The sequence below is a fragment of the Alternaria arborescens genome, assembly GCF_004154835.1.
Source record: "Alternaria arborescens strain FERA 675 chromosome Unknown contig_65, whole genome shotgun sequence".
Classification (NCBI taxonomy): Eukaryota; Fungi; Ascomycota; class Dothideomycetes; order Pleosporales; family Pleosporaceae; genus Alternaria; species Alternaria arborescens.
This window is the reverse complement of record NW_021167920.1, coordinates 67,794-86,392: the sequence shown is the minus strand read 5'-3', so window position 1 is coordinate 86,392 and position 18,599 is coordinate 67,794. Positions and strand designations below refer to the sequence as shown.

The window sequence follows — 18,599 nt, the reverse complement described above, 5'->3', positions numbered from 1 at the left end:
AGAGGGCTCTACTATAGTCGTACTTTCGATTAAACTTGACTTTGAGCTCAGGGCGACGCTTTACGAAGTTTGCAGCCCACCTCTTGCCAACTAGCTTCTGATTGCGGATCTCAAGCAAAGAATTGGCCATCTCTTCAACGTCAGCAAGCCTAGGCGGATATCCTTGCTCTATTAGCTTAAGAACATGCCTAACAATCGCTACCTCTTCAGATCCTCGAAGAGCCATTGATTTAGGCTCACAATCGCGTCGATAGGGCGTTCCAGCGAGTCGTCTTCGTAGTGTGCTTTCAGAGACGTTGTAGGTAGCTGCAGCGCGTCGCGGCTTAAATGTCGCGTCTTGTTGGATAGCCTGTAAGGCAAGCTGTATATTTCTTTTGTTTAAGGTCTTTTTAACATTGTTGCGTTAAGACATTACAGGTAGGCTTTAAGTTTAGTTAGGTCTTAGCAAAAAGGTTCCACTCGCTTGAAGGTTCCACTCGCTTGTGACCTACGTTAGCTAAGTTGAAATCCCTTTTCGTCTATATTAAATATATAGGTAGGTTGTATATTGTACTTCTCTATCTTTTTATGTAGAAGCTTAAAATACAAGTTGTACTTAGCCCTTAAATTAGCTTTAGTACGCTCCTTAGCTATGGCTTTGCCCGAGCGAGAGATAAGATGGTTGGGATGCTGGCGGAGGAACTGGGAAACCCAGCTTTCGGAGACCGGCTTGCTAGCCAACTGACTGGCAAACTGTTGTATTATTGTTCTTGTAGGTGGCAAACGTCGTTTGGTAAGCGTTTTGATATATCGTACGAGCTCGGCTTCGTGTTGTGGGTGGAGGGAGGACTTGCGCAAGCTATAGGTGTCGGTTTCGCCCTTGTGTCGTCTTATTAGCGTCATTCGTCCTACACTATACTTCTTTGCAATTGCTTGGTACGAAAATTTATCTCCTGGTTCACGCGATTCGATTTCTTCAATCGCTTCTTGGATTGGGTCTATATTGGTTGAGTTATGACGCGTTGAAGTTTTGTTGTTGTGGTGGTGGGGGTGCTCAACCAGTGACCATGATCATCGAACGCACGGTTACTGTAGTGGAACACAGTAACGTGTCGCGTCGCGTCGTCGGAACATTGACTTTTGACGTGCCCCTCAGACTGCGATCTGGACCGCCAATGCTGGACGTCTGTCTGTGTCCATACCATACACATTCGCTACTTTCGACTCTCCGCCGTTCGGATGATCACACGTGCCCAGCGAGTTGTCGCCTTCCTCCTCATTCCGTGCATCTCAGTCTTCCTGTTGCCCCTCCTATACGCTCGTCTGCGACCGTCAACGAATCCAATGCCTGCTCGAACTTCGCCAGATGAGGTAGCATCAGCTCTTCTTGCAGAGAATGGGTTGCAGCTGCAATCCCTACAGACTATTCAATCACTCTGGGCCGGCTACGGCGAGATATGTCGTGTGTTGGCTAATCCAATAGGCTCGCAAGATTCCTTGAAACCCTACATACTGAAGCTCGTCAACCCTCCACCGACCAAGGCCAATGACGAAGGTCATTCTCGGAAAATCTTGAGCTACCAAGTCGAACAACACTTTTATAGCCACCTCGCCCTCCAGTTGCCAGCGACACTACCGGTCGCCAAGTGCCTCGCTAGCATCAACAAGCACAATACTGATGGAACCTCAATGACTGCAATGCTGTTGAGCGATCTCCGGCAAAAGTATCCCATGGCTGGAGAGAAGCGCAATGTGCTCACGACGACCCAGGCTCATGCAGCGCTGGACTGGTTGTCTGGGTTCCATGGCTTCTGGTGGTCTCGCGTCAAGTCTTTGGAGTCCTCTTCGCTCGTACTACCCCCACTTGAGGAGGTGAAGCGCGATGGACAAGACGCGTCGAACAAGTCGGTCTGGTTGAACGGTGGATATACGTATTTGGCGACGCGCCGGAAGGAGTATGACAGCCTGGCGGCAGATTACGACTCAGAATGGAACGAACCACTAACTGATTGGGTTGATGGCGAGGATGTCTCCATATCCGAAATAGCAGCTGCGTTTCTCTCGCCGAAAGCTGTCGGTTGGACACCAATTGAAGGTTATCAAACTCTTATACATGGTGACGTGAAGTCTGAAAACATGTTCACGAGCAACTCTGGCGACGAAGTCGCATTTTACGACTTCCAATATGTTGGACTTGGCCTTGGAGTCTGCGATCTAGCGAAGTTCTTTACATGCTCCGTTCCACTGAACATGCTCGTTGCCGACCAGCGTATTCCACGGGAACTATCCATGCAAGAAGGCGAAAGGCAGCTGTTGGAGCGATACTGGAAGAGACTGGTAGAGATTGGCAAAAAAGAGTACACCTGGTCCATCTTCGTGCGACATTGGGAAACGGCCCTCGTGGACTGGTTGCGCTTCCAGGCCAGCTGGGGTTTCTGGGGAAACACCGACTGGTTGGAGGCCAGGGTACGGAGTATACTCAAAGACCAAGAATGGAGGGACGCGTTGATCAGTAATGTGGACAAGACGAGTATCCGCAATCAACGCGAAGCCTCTGGGTGAGGGTGGCTCTGTTTGCTGCCTACGTAGCGTGTAGACATTCACACCTCGAAATCTCTGGTGAAGCTGGCCCTGCTCTGGTTTCCTCACTCTCAACGACTGTGTATATCATCTATCAACCCGCCGTTGGCAATAACTCGGGCTCAATTGGTCAAGTGGCAAGGCGTCGCACTCGTAGCTTCAACGGTATGCGAAGATCTCCAGTTCGATCCTGGAATTGAGCTGCAGGTTCTATCATGGCTTTCCTTTTTGCCTCTTTCACGACACATCATGGCTTCCGACAATGGATGCACAGCATCAGCCTGCACTAAGCCAAATGCGATGCTCAGACAAGAGCGCTAGACGCATGTCCTCATTGGTCAATGATTGGGTAAGACTGCTACCCTGGTCTGCATATTGTGGCTTGGATAACCCCGCCTTCGAAGGCTAACACATAGCTGTGATTATCGAAGTTCTTACAGCCTGAGCGTCTTGCGACAAGTTTGCCTTTCCACAACTGCACTAACATCGGACCGTCCTGCTAGCTTCGTACATGGCGACCTCTATCCGCCCCAGTTACCACCCAAAATTGTTGACTGATGAAGAACACAAGGCACTTGACGGTTTCTTCTCCGAGCCTGTAACGGGTTACTTTGCCAACGAGCGATCAGCCTTCAACGAGAAAACAAACGTGTACCATGATCAACGCTGGGCAGGTTCCGTAGCCTCACCCGCACTCCATCGGGCTACTACTCCCCTGACCCAACAGCCACCTTGTGAATACATCGATGGTGTACCATTGGACTGGTCTGGCCACGGCACTTCTCACGTTGATTACAACAAGTCTGATGTACTTCCTCTCACACAAGGCAAATTTCTCGGGCATGGCTTGCACGGCGGAGTGTACGAAACCAGCTGTAATGGTGTCAAGCTCGCGTGGAAGCGCAAATACTGTCGTCGAAAGATAGGCGAAAGAGAAAGACGAGAGATTCAGGTCATCAAGAAACTCTCGCATCGTCATATCATTCGGCTGATGGGAACCTACACGCACGGCCCGTTTCTTGGATTATTGTTGTGGCCAGTCGCAACTTGTGACCTCGCCAGCTTTCTCGAAGACATCGATTGGCTGCAGAAGCGGGTTCAGTTGGAAGAAGGAATGCCTCTCGAGTTGTCAGAGGACTGGATGGAACAAACAGAGGAACGAGAGGCAAGGCTTCAAGCACTTGGAATTCTATTCGGAGGCGTAGCAACATCGGCCCGTGACTCAGCGGTAGATTTTCTCAGGAGGACGATTGGCTGCATATCCAGCGCAGTGGCATATCTCCATCAATCCGACATCAAACATAAAGACCTGAAGCCGTCTAATATCTTGCTTTCAAAGGACGGGCTATGGCTGACGGACTTTGGTACGGCAACAGACTTCTCGATACTAAGTTCCAGTGTTACGGACAACGGCGAACGAGGCACGCCAAAATATTTCGCGCCAGAAGTTGCGAGTTTCGAACCAAGCGGACGTGCCGCAGATATATTCTCGATGGGTTGTATCTTCTTCGAGATCATGATACTCTGTATTGGGCATACTCTAGAGCTTAGCACGGAGCTGAGGCAATCGAACGACAAATCCTTCCAGTCGAATTTGGCAAGGGTGGAATTTTGGTTTTTTGAAGAGAATCGTTCAGAACCCGATCCAACGGTAAACATTGACGAGTATCTTCTAGGCCTGGTGAGATCGATGCTGCGCGCAGAGGCAGACCAGCGCCCAACCGCTGGTATGGTGGAGTCGGAGATTGCCATGATAACTCAACTGTGCTCTGCGTATCGTTCGATGCACTTTTTACCTCACGGGCCAGGCGTCTATCGACATTGTTGCCATCAAGAGGTGATCTGCAACCAGGAAAAAGAGATTCAGCCAACACCAGACGCGGAATTCATTACGAAGATTACGGCTGGAAGAACGTTCCTTGAGCACGGTTGGTCATCCTACATCGAATCTGTTACCGGAGATCTCATTGAGACTGTCCATATGTTCGCCGTGAGTACTTCTGTGACTCCTTTTTTGCAAGGAAACATATTGAGCCCATGCTATTAGGCCAGATCGAATTACCGAAGTCATCGCATCCTCCACTCATCGCCCTACGAATACCACACCTTGTATGACCATGGCGTAAGTGCATGTCTAGTCCTTCGCCCGGGCTTTATGTGGACTAGCCCGATAGCTCAGTCGACGCCAAAGACCAATGACAAAAGAGTGATGCCATTGTTTTGGTCAAGCATAATTGGCATCGGAAACTACAAAGAACTGCACCCTTTTGGTGTGCAAAGGGTATCTTAGTGTACGGAATATCAAAGCAAGGCAAACAACCACCACAGTACTTCCAACTGACGGTTCTTCGTCTATGCATCTTCGATTTTCCATCCTACACGATTGGCTTGCCTAGGCTGCCTAGTGTCTCAGCCTCGCGATAAGCGCTAGCTGTTTACAGCTTTGTGACGCGCCGGACATCCAGCCCCGCCCACAACGCTGACGCGAGAGCTAATGGTATACTTAAAGCCCCATGGCGCTGTCTCACCCTATGTCTAGAACATCTATGATATGTGTACATATAGCTTGCAGAGCCCCACTCAGGCCGCAATCGCGTCCACAGCAAATCTCTTTTCCCATCCACAATGGATTACCTCTCAGAACTATCTGGTCAGATCGGATTGAAGACGGCCGTGGCGTCTTTGTTCTGTATATGGCTACTGTACTGGCTGGCCATAGGCATATATAGGGTGTATTTCCATCCCCTGGCCAAGATTCCTGGGCCAAAGGTTTGAATTCCACGGTTCTACCATGTGAAAACCCCCATGATGAAACTGACACCAGGTAGTTGGCAGCATTCACCTTCTGGTACGAGTTCTACTATGAGATCTATCCGCATAGGTTCCAGTACCTCTGGAAGATCAGACAGCTACACGAAGAATATGGTAAATCTCCATCGCCATCACTCGATTTCTCGTTCTCACAGTATTTTCAGGCCCTATCATCCGTATCAATCCTCTACAGGTTCATATCCACGATGCAGACTATATGGACACCATCTACGCGTCCGGCGCCAACCATAAGCGTGACCGTTGTAGCTGGTCGCATCACACCGGCTCCAAGGTTTGGGCGGGCGCCATACTGGAAACGATGGATCACGATAAGCATAGGATGCGACGAAATGCTGTATCTCCCTTCTTCAGCAAGCGTTCTGTCCAGGCTCTCGAAGGGCTCGTCGTGAATAACATAAAGAAGCTCCTACGTCGTTTCGAAGGTGAAATGGAAAAGCAGGGCCCGCACGCCGGCATTGTGATCCTCAATGATGCATACGCCGCCTTCGCTATGGATGTCATTTCTGAATACTGCTTCGGCGAGTCAATGAAGACCTTAGACAATGATGACTATGGTAAAGACTGGCTGACCATCTTCCACGACGGAATGCAGTTAGTGCCATTCGCTCGCCAGTTCCCCACGATTTTCAACTTCCTCCTCGACCTGCCGCCGCACATAGCTGCGAAGTTGGATGCTGGGGCGGGAAAATTGAATGGTTACCTTTACCAAATACTGGGCAGAATCGAGCGCATAATGAATCGGGAAGATGGTGTAAACGAAACAAAGGATCTTAGGCGAACTATATTTCATGACATAAGGGATGATGTTGGTTGTAAACTTCCCGAGAAAGAGAAGCATCCAGTAAGGTTGATGGCGGATGCAAGCGTCATTCTCGGTGCAGGAACAGAGACAACATCACGGACTATGGCAGTGACTACCTACTACCTGATCAAGAATCCAGAGATAGGCGAGAAACTTCGACGGGAGCTAGAGACGGTGATGCCAACGGTGAATCACGAGGTCTTACTCCGGCAGTTGGAAGCTTTGCCCTACCTAGTAAGCCACCCTCTTCATACAACACGACCAGATATGCTAACACGTCATTGAGACCGCGGTGATAAATGAAGGCCTACGTTGCGCCCACGGTGTCTCTTCCCGTCAACCCCGCGTCGCTACTGGCGAAGACCTCACATACGCGCAGTATACGATCCCCAGAGGAACACCCGTCACGCAATCTCCCTACCTTCTTCACATGGATCCCACCATATATCCCGACCCCTTCGCCTTTCGCCCAGAGCGTTGGATCGAAAATCCCAAACTTACGCGTTATCTCTTCGCTTTTGGGCGCGGGAGTCGGAATTGTTTGGGCATGAACTTGGCGACGTCGGAGCTATATCTTGGTCTGGCGATGATTTGGAGAAAGTTTCAGTTCGAGATCTATGATACCGTTGAGAGCAGAGATGTGTTGACGACTTACGATTGCTTTTTGGGGATGACGGACCTGAAAAGCGAGGGCGTGAAAGTCAAGGTTGTGGCGGAGGTGGAGGTGTAATCGCGAACGTCAGTGTGCCGGTCAGTCGACTAGGGTCAAGAACGATGGTTTTCGCTTGAATAAATGACCATGTTTCGAAGTTGAGTTCCTGCTGTGCGTAGTGTTTTGGCAGGCCTCTGGATAGGGACGGCTCTTGCGAGAGAGTCAAGTGGAATGGTGCAGATCCTCCTGCGAACCACGTCGGTTATTTCTCACGTCTGTCACCCATGCGTAGCTGCGCATAACACGCTTGTAATTGAATGGGCTTCAAATAAACAAGAGCTAAACGGATCGCTAAATGGTTAGTGAAGTATTAAATACCAGAAGCGTGGAGAGCTACCACAGGACAGGTTGCTCGGGTACGCAGCTTGCTCACATCGTTCATGTGTCCACCAGTAGCCGTGAGCTTGTTTATCGTTCTTGCGGCTTGTACGACATTCATTGCTGAATGAAGACTAGGTGTAAAGGCAGACTTGCTCGAATGCGGAAGCTCCATAACCGACATGTTGGACTGATGGTCGCCTTACCCAGCTAATCGGTTTCGGCCATCGCCAAGGCAGCAGTTCGATTTATCTACCCAAGAACATCATATTGACCATTACGCCCAAGTTTGCAAGCTCGCCAATATTGAAGTTCCATCAGACACAACCAAGATGAGGTTTCATGCTCCCATAATCGCAAGTATAGCGAGCATCGTTGCGTTTTCAGACAGCTTTGTTCTTCCTCCCCCAACGGGCTTGTTCAGCGTCGGCTCTAAAGCACATGTTCTGCCAAAGATCACTTTCGACGACCCTGTGGCACCTAACGGCACTGGAACCTCCATTCTACTCAATATCTTTTATCCGACCAAACAAAAGGCTTCACCATCAAAGTACATCTGGAGTGGACTTTCTAGTCTTTATGACACATATTTCAAACTTCCCAATGGTTCATTTCGCAACGTCACCGCCCGTACAGCCTACGAAGCCGAGCCACTCCTTTTGAAAGAATGGAAAGGATTGAACCTACCAACACTCATCTTCAGCCCGCCCTTCGCTGGACCGCCATCTCAGGTGTTCCATGCCCTTATCTCCGATCTAGTATCCCATGGATACTCAGTAGTGACCATGGATCATCCATACGAGCAACCGTACCTCCAACTACCCGACGGCACCGGCATTCCAGGCTTGCCATTCGATTATGATACAAACACAGAAGAAGGAGTTCAACTCCTACAGCGCGTGCATGAATATCGCCTCACGGATGCCGACGCAGTCCTCGAAGCCATGCCCGCTCTCTCGAAAAATCTTTCGATACCTCTCAACCTTACACATTTCTCTTTCCTCGGTCACTCGCTCGGTGGCTCTGCAGCACTCAGTCAGATCCTATACGAACGTAATCACACATCCAAACGCAAGCATCGAATTCTCGGCGCTCTAAATATGGACGGAAGTCTCTGGGGCCCGGCTGCTGCAAACGACTCTTCTGCAGACCTACGCATACCCAGCCTGATCTTGAGTTCGGCATACCACAAAGGTGATCCACAGTTTGCAGACTTTGATGCACAGCAATCGACCTGGGCCAAAGAGATAAACGTTGGAGGGAAGTCTAATCACACTGACTTCTCCGATCTAATTGTATTGAAGCAGGGACTCGGAATTTCAGGTGGTGAGGGAGCAGTTACTGCGCACAGGATGATCAAGATTACGCGGACACTTGTACAAAGCTTCCAAGGTTACCTATTGGGCAAAGGTGAAGGTATTCTAAGCGGCACAAACGAGACTGGAGCTGCCTGGCCGGAACTGGACTGGTTGTACAACAAGACAGGCTCAGAATCCACTTGATGAGAGTCAAACGAGTCTTAGACCAATCATGTTATCAGTTCCTAGAATCTAACTATTCCTCCACGCTTTCTTGGTATCCTTTTCTCCTCTTCTTTCGTACATCATGAGATATTCAGACGTCGAAGCTTTCTCTACTATGATGCATGCGAGGCCTTGGCGGCACTACTGGCTAGTCTGGAAGCTCATACATCCTAGAAACTTCGGACCTGTCGAATTCCAATCTCGATACGCTGTAGGCTGTTCGTATGATTCCGGTCGCTGATCCGTCAGCTGTTGAGCAGAGGTCGTTGGCCGGATCGGATACCTTCTGTATAGCCTCTAGGATCTCGAAGTTCTCCCGCGGCGTGGAGATGAACATTACGTTTCGGTCGGGGTTCATCGACGTACCGTATCTCACGGCTTGTTGATTCGAGGGAGAGATCGGTTCCACGTTCGACAACAGTTGGGGTATATGTAGATGTTGGCACTGTCGCACTGGTTCGTGAAAAGACAACAGGACCGTGACCCATGTTCAAGGATAGCTTAGGTGTGGGCATCGAAAAAACACCTGGTGGAGTCGTTATTGAAGATTCTGGAGGTACGAGAGTACTAGTAGCGGTCTTCGAGGGCCCTGGCGAAAAGGAAGTTGTGGCCATACCGCCAGTTACGGCGAACGGGTTCAAGTGCATGGTTGTTGCTGTGAGTGCCGCTGGTGAGATGGTTGTCTTTATTATTGCTTCTATCGTATTGAACCAACTTGCATGTCGTGACAAGGATATGGAAGAAAATTGCTTAAATATTCCAGCTCCTAATAAAAGGTTCAATGGTTGAGGATAAATGACCCATAACTATTTGAAGACGAACCACGGATAGGAAATCTTGCTCATCCATGTGCAAAGCGTGAATATCATATCCAGGTGCCCTCGCTACCAAACTCCGTATCGCTCGGGTCAGGGTTGCGATTAGGGTCCCCACGAGACTGTAGAATGTGTCTTTGAATCTGCTGAAGGTCTGGTATGTATGGCAACGATCCGATTGAATGGCTTTGATTTGTTTCGCTGGACTCTAATTACGAGAGGGTCTCACATAAACGCGACGCAACCTTGCGTATGTTAGCAAATGGATAATATGTCGTACGAGACTGCTCGTATTCCGAAAGCTTACCATCTTCTTTGCTTGTATTGATACCAGATCGAATCGCTTACTGAGCATTTTCACCATCCATAAAATCCCCAAGTCCATGGAAGAACATGTCATACGTTTCTACTACAGATTTTCACAGAGGAAAGATGGACGTTGCAATGAGGATGAACCGTATGAAAAACATGATAGGACCGCCTCCGACTGCGAAAGTGAGGCAGCAAAGGTGGTAAGCGGTTGCAAAGCTGTAAACGGCAAAGACGACGGTGATGACGCAGACTGCGTATGCAGAGAAGTAGTAAATGAGCGCATGGCAGGTGTCTCTGCGTGTGGAAAGCATTGTTGCGGACAGAGTTGCGGGAGCTGAAAGACGAGAATCTCCGTTTCGTGAGAAAACGGGATGTGAAAGTTCACAAGGTCACTAACTGTTGCAAGGAAGTGTTTCAGGTTTTTTAACTGCAACTTTTTGTCTTCGATGCATAGGACTTTGCGTAGGTAGTGTGAGATTTGCGGTCGACTTGACTGGCTCCTCACTAGCCACTATGGACGCGAGGAAATTGATTCTTGGTAGACGTGACTGAAAGTAGCTGTCAAGGACTTCCATGGTCACAGTGCACAGGGTGAGCCAACTCATGACGCTCTGAAGGTTGGCAAGGTTCAATCAGATATCAGAAGGGATGAAAGGATATTATTTGTGCTTGATGTGAAGTTGTTGAAGATCTGCAATCACTTAGTGCGCTGTAGTAGCTGCCAGGCACTCCACTGTTCGAGGAAGTCGTATCTGAGCGCACCAAAGTCCAGAACGGTGAGCAAGCCGCACCTACCCTACATCTCCAATTCCACCTTCTCCTTCGTCGTCGTCTCTTCTTTCAACACTTTTTCCTCAATTTCTGCTGTCGTTACCTCCGAGCCTTCTTTCCCTTCCTCTGTTATAACTCCCAAGCCCGCCTTCTCCTCCTCATCCCTCTTGCACATATTGCCCTTCTCGATATCGGCAACTCCGCCATTCTCCGTCATCTCTCTTGATATCTTCTCATTCTTCCTCGCTACTCCCCAAGACCACCAACACAAGAGACACGAGTTGACGACTGCAGCGGCGTCAAACATCGTATGCTTGCCTTCGATCCATTTCGAGATGAAAACGGATGTTTGCAGTACCGCAGCGACCACTAGCAACCAAAAACCGATACGGCCTTTTCTGAGGTGCTTATCTAGGGATTCGTTCGACATCCTACGTGATGGTAGACTTTGGCAAAGACAACAAAATGTGATGACCGTGAGGTTGTGTAATTGTAGAGTAAATGGTGGTTGCATTTAGATGGGAATGCAAAACACGGAGGCAGACAGCGACAAAGTGAAGAGTGATTTTAGATATTGGCTATTATACATAGTAGTGGGTGGCCTTATTGGGTGTCAAAGCCGTTCCATCCGAGTGTGTGACTAGTCACTAGCATGTGGCGAGCATTCCGGATTCTGATCCGAGACGTGCGTTTGTTCATCGACTAAGTTCGCACCCATCTTCCGGGAATACAGTCACGCTTGAATAGTCTGGTTGCCACATCACGGCCGCGTCACTAGCCAGCCTCTCCAGGTGGTGCTTCACCACACCTTCCTATCCGTCCCTTATCGGCCACTACTCATCGAGCATCGTATACGAGATTTCCAATACCAAGCAAATGCAGACGTTCACAGTAAACAACCCCCAGACGACAACCCCCAATGATCCATTCTCAAACCATTGTTGTACAGTATGAGGATGTTTCCAGCTCATAATTGTGAGGAAGCTAGCGATGAATGTGGTTACGGCGGCGGAGACGACTATGCAATATGATATTTTCTTGATCACGCTCTGGGATTTGGACTCCTGCTGGCTACATTCACAGGCGATCGTGCCGACTTCGGGATCGTATATCATCGTGTGGTGTCTTTGAGGGTTGTATAGGTAGATGAACGTGCCAGATTCGATAGCGGACGTCATTTTCTAGTGTTTGGAATCCTCGATAAATGGGCAGACGAACGCGCCGATTGCGGGACTGGGTGACGTGGGATAGTGTGCTTGAGTGTGTGGTGTATGTAAGGCTGTAGTGTGGTATGATGGTAACCCGAGCCGTGTGCGAGTGTGCAAGAGTTGCAGTATTGGAAAATACTTCAGTTTTATATCTTTGGAATATTCTTTTCCTCGCAATTGTACCGTGGTTGACTTTCTTGGCTCCAGCCAATCTTGTACCTGATACATGGTATGCTATCGTATGGGTATTACGATGACCCAGATTACCGTCGATGCCTGCACCCTGATCTTTCCTCAGGTAAATCCAGTCGTACAAATCCACGACGACAGTTTGCAACGTCCTGTTGTTGAGATTGGTGCCTCTATGTCATCCAACCATATTCATGCTTGGTTTCCGACTTATGAAAATCGTCTAATTCGTGACTTCCAACTCCGGCTCTTTCTGCTCGCCGTTCACATTCGAGGGGAGTTGTGGATCATCAGGCCATGCACCTTCGATCCCCTGCGCGGCAGCTGCAACTCCCTGTTGTGAGACATCGTTGGACTGTGGATCATGTTGAGCTAGAGGATCGCCCTCGAACCCATTTGGGTTTTCCTCTGCCATTTCGCGGAACAAACCTTCGATCTCTTCTGCATCGTCGAATTCGTCTTTTGGATCGTTGGGGTTTCTGTACTTCGTCCTGAGGGTCTCTGACATATCAAAGACCTCTCCTGACGCAAGCTCAGTGGTCCACTTGTCCATGCCCTGGTTGGCCAATGCATCTGCTGCGATATTGCCTTCGTCTACCGCGTGGGCCTTCACCCAGGTAATGAGAGTCTGAGCTTTACACTTCTCACGTTCCCGTATCCTTGCCAAAATGGGTTGGATGATATCCTTGTTCACCACCTCTTTGTTCTTGCTGTTCCTCCAGCCATTCCTCTCCCAGCCCGCAACCCAGCTTGTAAGGCAGTTTTTGGAATATTCTGAATCGCTGATGATGTGAAGGTCGCGATCGATGGGAACGTGGTCAATTGCTCGGGCCATTGCGACTAGTTCGGCTCGGTTGTTGGTCTGAACATCGCCCTTGAGAGGTTCTTGGACGTTCCTGTGTTGAATGTCAGTAAATGCTCCAGGCTGTAGCACATGCTGTTTGCCATGATACTGACCTAGGATCTCTTGGGCCGAAGTAGACACCACAACCGGCTTTCGCACCTGCATTGCCATTGCCCCGCGAACCACCATCTGTGTAAACAACAACGGGGCCTTTGAAATCCCCTGTCGGCTGTCTCTTCCTTTTCCAAAGTTCCTCGTCTGTCTTGACTCTGATGTTGCCTGTTTTGTCGTCGAGCTTGAGGCTCGGGTCGAAACCATCTACTGCGTTGAGCGGGAGGGGGCCGAGGCCAGGCTCGAACTTGATGTCTTGGTTGTCTATGAGGGGTGCTGGCGATGCATCCTCCTTCTTTTGGCGCTTGGGTGCACTCTCCGATACCTCCGTGCTCCTATCCAGATGATCTGTCGCCGATGGGGACCTGGATGCAGAGAGATCTCCTCGTAGGCTGATGGGTGCGCTGATGCCACGAACAAAAGCCACGGCCTCCTCTTTCGTCTTGAAGCTTTTGTGTTTGGCACCACTAAAACCGCTAATCTGCGCTTGCGTGGTCGGCCAATCTGTATACACGCCTGGTTTGCGTCCGGCGGCTACTCCATAGAACTTCGGCTTTCCTCCACCTGCCATCTTTCCCTCTTCGGTTATGTACGTGTCAGGATAATCGGTCCACGGCGGAAATGGACGGCAGAACGTAGTCGATGACCTGGACGAGGAATAGATGAAATGATGGCAGCGGATATTAGAGTACCTAATCGCCTCAGTCAGATTTGGTCTGGTATTGAGGGCCTCATTAGCGTGACAAACTTACCATACGTTTGTTCCAGGTGAAGAACATGTGCCGCGCCGAGTAAAGATTCGCGAGGCGCTATGTAGCATGCGACAATGACACAGAGGGGAAACTGGGAGTGTTACCGACTACAAAGCGTGAATTGCAGTATAGAGCGTTGTTGAATTGGACTTCTCGCTGCATTGTTTGTGGTTGCGGCGACAGCTTCGGAGGTGCTTGGACCCTGCAGCAAGCAACCTGTCGAGCCTCATTTTGAGAAAGAGCTAACGCGTTTGATCAAGCCGGACAGCATCGTGAATCATACGGGATTGATAGAGCATCACAGGTTTTGATTCTAAGTTATGCCATGAACCACACACATCATGACCTTGAAAACGCGTATGTCCTAAGCCGTTGGACGCGCCGTGGTTGAACCTCGGAAGCTCTAACCCCACTACGTCACACATCAAGCAATTGATCGGAGCGACATCACCACTAAACACGTTCATCTACACTCTCAATAAAGACGACAAAATAATCATGTTCGAAGTAGGACTCTGACGATGCGTGTCTATAAATGTTGCCGCTCACAATATCCAGGGCCGTCACGCGTCAGACAATTACCGCCTTCACCTGCATCGCGCGCGATCAGTCGTGTTGACGAGTGCAGAGCTGGTTGAGATTCGCGCAGCACAGCGAACATTTGAGGGCGCATACGTCCGTACAGCAATCGGCCAGTTTTCTTTTGCGCTCGTAGTACTCAAGATCTTCACCGCCGAATTCTATTCGATCGGTGCACTGTTCGCAGTCTACGGCGCTGGCATTCTGTTTATTAGTCTGTTCCGGCGACAGCAAGGTCAGTTGACAGTCATGGTGCAGATGTATGACGACGACGGAGGTGTGGCTGCTGACAACAGACAGGTAACAAACAGTTCTTCTCAGAAGTCGGTGAGGATGGCTTGCACAGGAAGAAGTTCCGAACATCCGGCAATGTGGTCACTGTGTTGACGGCATTAAGCGTCTCAGCATACATCTGTCTGTTGGTACTGACGCTCAAACTGGCGACATGAGCATCTCATCACTGACGTCTTTGGATCGTGATGAACGGTCACGTTATCTCGACGAGTGCTTTCAGCACAGGTGACGACGTTACCTTGGTACCGTCCCAGACATACGGCAGGTGACCAAAGGGGTCTCCACAATGCGGAGGTTTCATCTGGAAAGAAGTCTGGAAACTACTTCTGGAAATCTGGGGAAATACATTGTCGTGTATGTATATGAGTGCCAAGGATTTTTGCCTATACAAGAAACAGTGGAGTGTGTAGCTGCACGCTGACGTTGCGCGATCCACCCAGGAACTGGTCAACATGGCACGGAATCACCATGAGAGGAATGGAACGTTGTGCAACGACCGAGACTGTCACCTCGCTCAGAACTACTTTGGAGTTTGTCTAGCCCGTGTCTGCGTGCAAAGGATCAGATCAGGGTAGTTGTGTGCTATCTTGGTCGTCTCGAGGTGCAGCGGGAGGCGTGTGAGAATGATTGGCTTTCGTTTCGGTATCGGACTGTGGGGTTGTCCGCTTCCAGCAAGAAGACGTGCCAAGCGGTTTGTACTCGGACAGCGATGCGCAGACAAGTCGCGCCTTGTCCTCGCACAATCTCACCGTCGAGACTGGAGGATAAAAACTGCTCACCATGCACTGCTCAACGCGTTTGCGCGCGTTCCTGAAAACTCGCCCTCCGCTACCACCGGCGGCCTAGTCAAGCGGCGCACCCGTGGTTCCTAGCCCTCTCAACCAAAGGCCGACTCCGAACAGTCATATCGATCCCTTGATAAGGTCACCGGCCCGACAAGCCTGCACTCTGAAATTCACGCGACAATTCGACAGGAACTCTTCTTCTACACAGCCTTTTCGACCGTCTCCCCAGCGCAACCCAGTCGCACACAGTCTTGCAGCGGCAACAGCAACCTGCATCCAGAGCCTTGGGTCCTATCTTAGTGCAGCGGCCAAGCTAGCCTTTGATAAGTATTTCGACATCTTGGCATGACGCCAAACATGGAAGCAGTCCCGACGCCGACTGTGACCGAGCTTGTACATCACAAGCATTCGCATCGCCGCCGATCCTCAGCTTCCTCAAATACCTCGACTCCAAACCGCCGCTTCAGCTCCCACTCCATATACGCCCGATCTGTAATGAGCAAACTCACCCTACCCCTCGACAACGCAAAGCAGCCAAACACCAACAACGACAACGACCTCACTCCCCGCGCCGTATCCGCCGAGCCAAAATTTCCTGCTGTTGCGCCTGCAAAGAACGTGCAGGCTCTCAAGGAGAGCGCCTTCCAAAATGGCCAGCTGAAAGCGGTCCCGAATCCAGTCAACCAACAGCACCACAATGGGAGTTTGGTCACCAAGGATGGCGTGGGCACTGCCTTGAGTGACACCCCACTGCCATCGGTTCCGGGAAGTCCGCGGGAGTATGGAAAACCGCCGTCGCAGAGCGCTTCCTACTTCGCTGACCGTGACAGCGCCCTAACCCGCAATAGCTCCACCACATCGACCCCGCGATTACGGCCTACCACGCTCGATATCCCCGGCCTGACCAAGTCCAAGGTCTCCCCCGACGGCAAGATCGCACAGCGAGATGTCGGCTCCAAGCTTGTCATCGTCATGGTTGGACTGCCCGCGCGAGGCAAATCATACATTACAAAGAAGATGGCACGCTATCTGAACTGGCTGCAGCACGACACCAAGATTTTCAATGTGGGAGAGAAGCGGAGAGTAGCTGCGAGTCACAGTGGATTCAGGCTGTCACAAGCAAACCTCGAGCGCGTCTCCTCACACGTCAAGCAGGCCATTGAGGAACATCAAGACTCACTTCCGCAGATCGCTGCGAAAATTCTTATCAATGGCGACCCCGCGCACGATGGGCCCATAGACCCACAGAACATGCCGGACCCACGCCGGGGTAGCACGGCCATTGCGGAGGACGAGGACGGCCCACCATTACCACCACCACGAGTCGAAGTCACATCGCCAGGCCCGAAGGCGCCTTCGCCGAACAATGAGACCGCAACGGAGGAGGAAGAGTCGATGGACCAGTCAGCCGACTTTTTCGACCCACAAAACCAACGGGCAGCGGCTTTGCGTGAGCAATGCGCTATGGAGACTCTGGACGATTTGCTGGATTACATTCTGAAGGGCAGTGGGTCTGTGGGCATATTTGATGCGACCAACAGTACGCTGGCGCGACGACAACAGATCATGGAGCGGATACGAGATCGTGCTGGACCAGAACTTAACGTTTTGTTCGTCGAGAGCGTTTGCCGTGATCAGAACCTCCTGGAATCCAACATGCGCCTGAAGCTATCAGGTCCAGATTATGCAGACAAGGACCCGGTCGCAGCCTTGGCAGACTTCAAGAAGCGCGTTGCCATTTACGAGAAGAACTATGTTCCAATCGGCGATTATGAGGAGGACAACAACATGCCCTACGTCAAGATGGTGGATGTTGGCCGGAAGATGATTTCGCATCAAATCAAGGGCTTCCTTGCAGGCCAAGCCGTCTACTACCTCCTCAACTTCAACCTTGCACCGCGTATGATTTGGATAACCAGACACGGCGAATCAGAGGACAATGTTGCTGGAAAGATTGGCGGTGATTCCGACCTTAGCGAGAACGGACAAAAGTACGCAAAGGCCATGACACGCTTCATTGCCGCACAGCGCAAAGACTGGGCCGTTCGACAAGCAGACAAGATGGCCAATACCCACTTCCCTCCAGTGGCAGGCGACCACACCCCTCCAAACCCCTACTACAGCCACGAGCTTGAACAACGCAACTTCTGCGTCTGGACCTCGATGCTCAAGCGCGGTATCCAAACTGGCCAATACTTTTGCGACGAAGAGTTCGAACTTAAACAAATGCGCATGCTGGACGAGCTGAATGCGGGTCTCATGGAGGGCCTCACCTACGAAGAAATCCGCAAAAAATATGCAGACGAATACCTTCAACGGCGCCGTGACAAGCTGGCTTACCGCTACCCCGGCCCCGGTGGTGAGGGCTACCTCGACGTCATCAACCGTATCCGTCCTGTCATCGTAGAGCTAGAGCGCATGACGGATCACTGCCTGCTTATCACACATCGGAGTGTTGCCCGTGTACTGTTGGCGTACTTCCAGGGCCTGAAGCGTGAGGATGTGGCGGATTTGGATTGCCCGCTCGGCATGCTGTACCAGCTTGAGCCTAAGCCATATGGCGTTGAGTTCAAGGCTTGGAGGTACAACAGTCAGACAGATGACTTTGATCATCTGCCGGATTACAAGCTGAGGAGGGGCGCGCCAATGGCAAATAACTAGGAGAAGATGGAAAGATGGGCTTGGGACTGGGATTAGATGGATGATGTGTATTATTATGGTTGGGTTTTAGATGTTGATGATGTATGTGTGCGTAGGGGGTAGGGTGGTTTACATTACTTTTCGGGATGTTTTGTGTTGGATGCTGGCTGGGTTTTTTTCTAAACCTCCTCCTAATGCTCCTCCTCCCCTTTCGTAATGGTTTCTTTGATGCCCCTTGTATGGTTTGATGCAACGCTTCATGGCTATGAATCATGGTTGTTGGGCATTTACAGGCGTCTTTTTTCTCTTCTTCTCTCTTTCTCTTTTCATCATTTCTTTTGCATGGGGTGGGCGTACGATAGATAGATAGAGGGGTGGTATGACGCAATGATGATTAGACAGGATGTCTTTACTTCACTCAAAAGATGGTGTTTGCGATCCATGTGATGGCGGTGGTGTGTGCGCTGGGAGACGTCATCTGATGATGGAGTGGGTGGTGGTGAGGGTATATAAATCCTCTCTTGGATGCCCTTTTCTGTCTTCTCTACGCCGT

The 18,599-nt window shown here is 50.4% G+C and overlaps 9 protein-coding genes across 9 annotated transcripts; 6 read left to right on the top strand and 3 right to left on the bottom strand.

Moving 5' to 3' along the window:
- Window positions 1-1,218: 1,218 nt before the first annotated feature.
- On the top strand, window positions 1,219-2,541 carry AA0111_g12076 (hypothetical protein; the record flags this gene model as incomplete). The annotated part of the gene is made up of 1 exon (XM_028646014.1): window positions 1,219-2,541. One exon carries the CDS (start codon window positions 1,219-1,221, stop codon window positions 2,539-2,541), a length of 1,323 nt encoding a protein of 440 aa, XP_028500332.1.
- A 529-nt stretch (window positions 2,542-3,070) lies between these two features.
- On the top strand, window positions 3,071-4,606 carry AA0111_g12075 (hypothetical protein; the record flags this gene model as incomplete). Its single annotated transcript, XM_028646013.1, has 1 exon — window positions 3,071-4,606. One exon carries the CDS (start codon window positions 3,071-3,073, stop codon window positions 4,604-4,606), a length of 1,536 nt encoding a protein of 511 aa, XP_028500330.1.
- Window positions 4,607-5,184: 578 nt separating this feature from the next.
- On the top strand, window positions 5,185-6,923 carry AA0111_g12074 (hypothetical protein; the record flags this gene model as incomplete). Its single annotated transcript, XM_028646012.1, has 4 exons — window positions 5,185-5,328; window positions 5,388-5,484; window positions 5,535-6,427; window positions 6,480-6,923. 4 exons carry the CDS (start codon window positions 5,185-5,187, stop codon window positions 6,921-6,923), a joined length of 1,578 nt encoding a protein of 525 aa, XP_028500331.1.
- Window positions 6,924-7,555: 632 nt separating this feature from the next.
- Window positions 7,556-8,725, top strand: AA0111_g12073 (hypothetical protein; the record flags this gene model as incomplete). The annotated part of the gene is made up of 1 exon (XM_028646011.1): window positions 7,556-8,725. The coding sequence occupies one exon, from the start codon at window positions 7,556-7,558 to the stop codon at window positions 8,723-8,725; it is 1,170 nt and encodes a 389-aa protein (XP_028500335.1).
- A 266-nt stretch (window positions 8,726-8,991) lies between these two features.
- Window positions 8,992-9,393, bottom strand: AA0111_g12072 (hypothetical protein; the record flags this gene model as incomplete). Its single annotated transcript, XM_028646010.1, has 1 exon — window positions 8,992-9,393. The coding sequence occupies one exon, from the start codon at window positions 9,391-9,393 to the stop codon at window positions 8,992-8,994; it is 402 nt and encodes a 133-aa protein (XP_028500336.1).
- A 1,276-nt stretch (window positions 9,394-10,669) lies between these two features.
- Window positions 10,670-10,951, bottom strand: AA0111_g12071 (hypothetical protein; the record flags this gene model as incomplete). Its single annotated transcript, XM_028646009.1, has 1 exon — window positions 10,670-10,951. The coding sequence occupies one exon, from the start codon at window positions 10,949-10,951 to the stop codon at window positions 10,670-10,672; it is 282 nt and encodes a 93-aa protein (XP_028500333.1).
- A 1,313-nt stretch (window positions 10,952-12,264) lies between these two features.
- On the bottom strand, window positions 12,265-13,816 carry AA0111_g12070 (hypothetical protein; the record flags this gene model as incomplete). Its single annotated transcript, XM_028646008.1, has 3 exons — window positions 12,265-12,937; window positions 12,999-13,688; window positions 13,749-13,816. 3 exons carry the CDS (start codon window positions 13,814-13,816, stop codon window positions 12,265-12,267), a joined length of 1,431 nt encoding a protein of 476 aa, XP_028500334.1.
- Window positions 13,817-14,246: 430 nt separating this feature from the next.
- On the top strand, window positions 14,247-14,776 carry AA0111_g12069 (hypothetical protein; the record flags this gene model as incomplete). The annotated part of the gene is made up of 3 exons (XM_028646006.1): window positions 14,247-14,255; window positions 14,307-14,562; window positions 14,628-14,776. The coding sequence occupies 3 exons, from the start codon at window positions 14,247-14,249 to the stop codon at window positions 14,774-14,776; spliced, it is 414 nt and encodes a 137-aa protein (XP_028500344.1).
- A 987-nt stretch (window positions 14,777-15,763) lies between these two features.
- Window positions 15,764-18,067, top strand: AA0111_g12068 (6-phosphofructo-2-kinase 1; the record flags this gene model as incomplete). The annotated part of the gene is made up of 2 exons (XM_028646005.1): window positions 15,764-16,185; window positions 16,237-18,067. The coding sequence occupies 2 exons, from the start codon at window positions 15,764-15,766 to the stop codon at window positions 18,065-18,067; spliced, it is 2,253 nt and encodes a 750-aa protein (XP_028500345.1).
- Window positions 18,068-18,599: the final 532 nt, after the last annotated feature.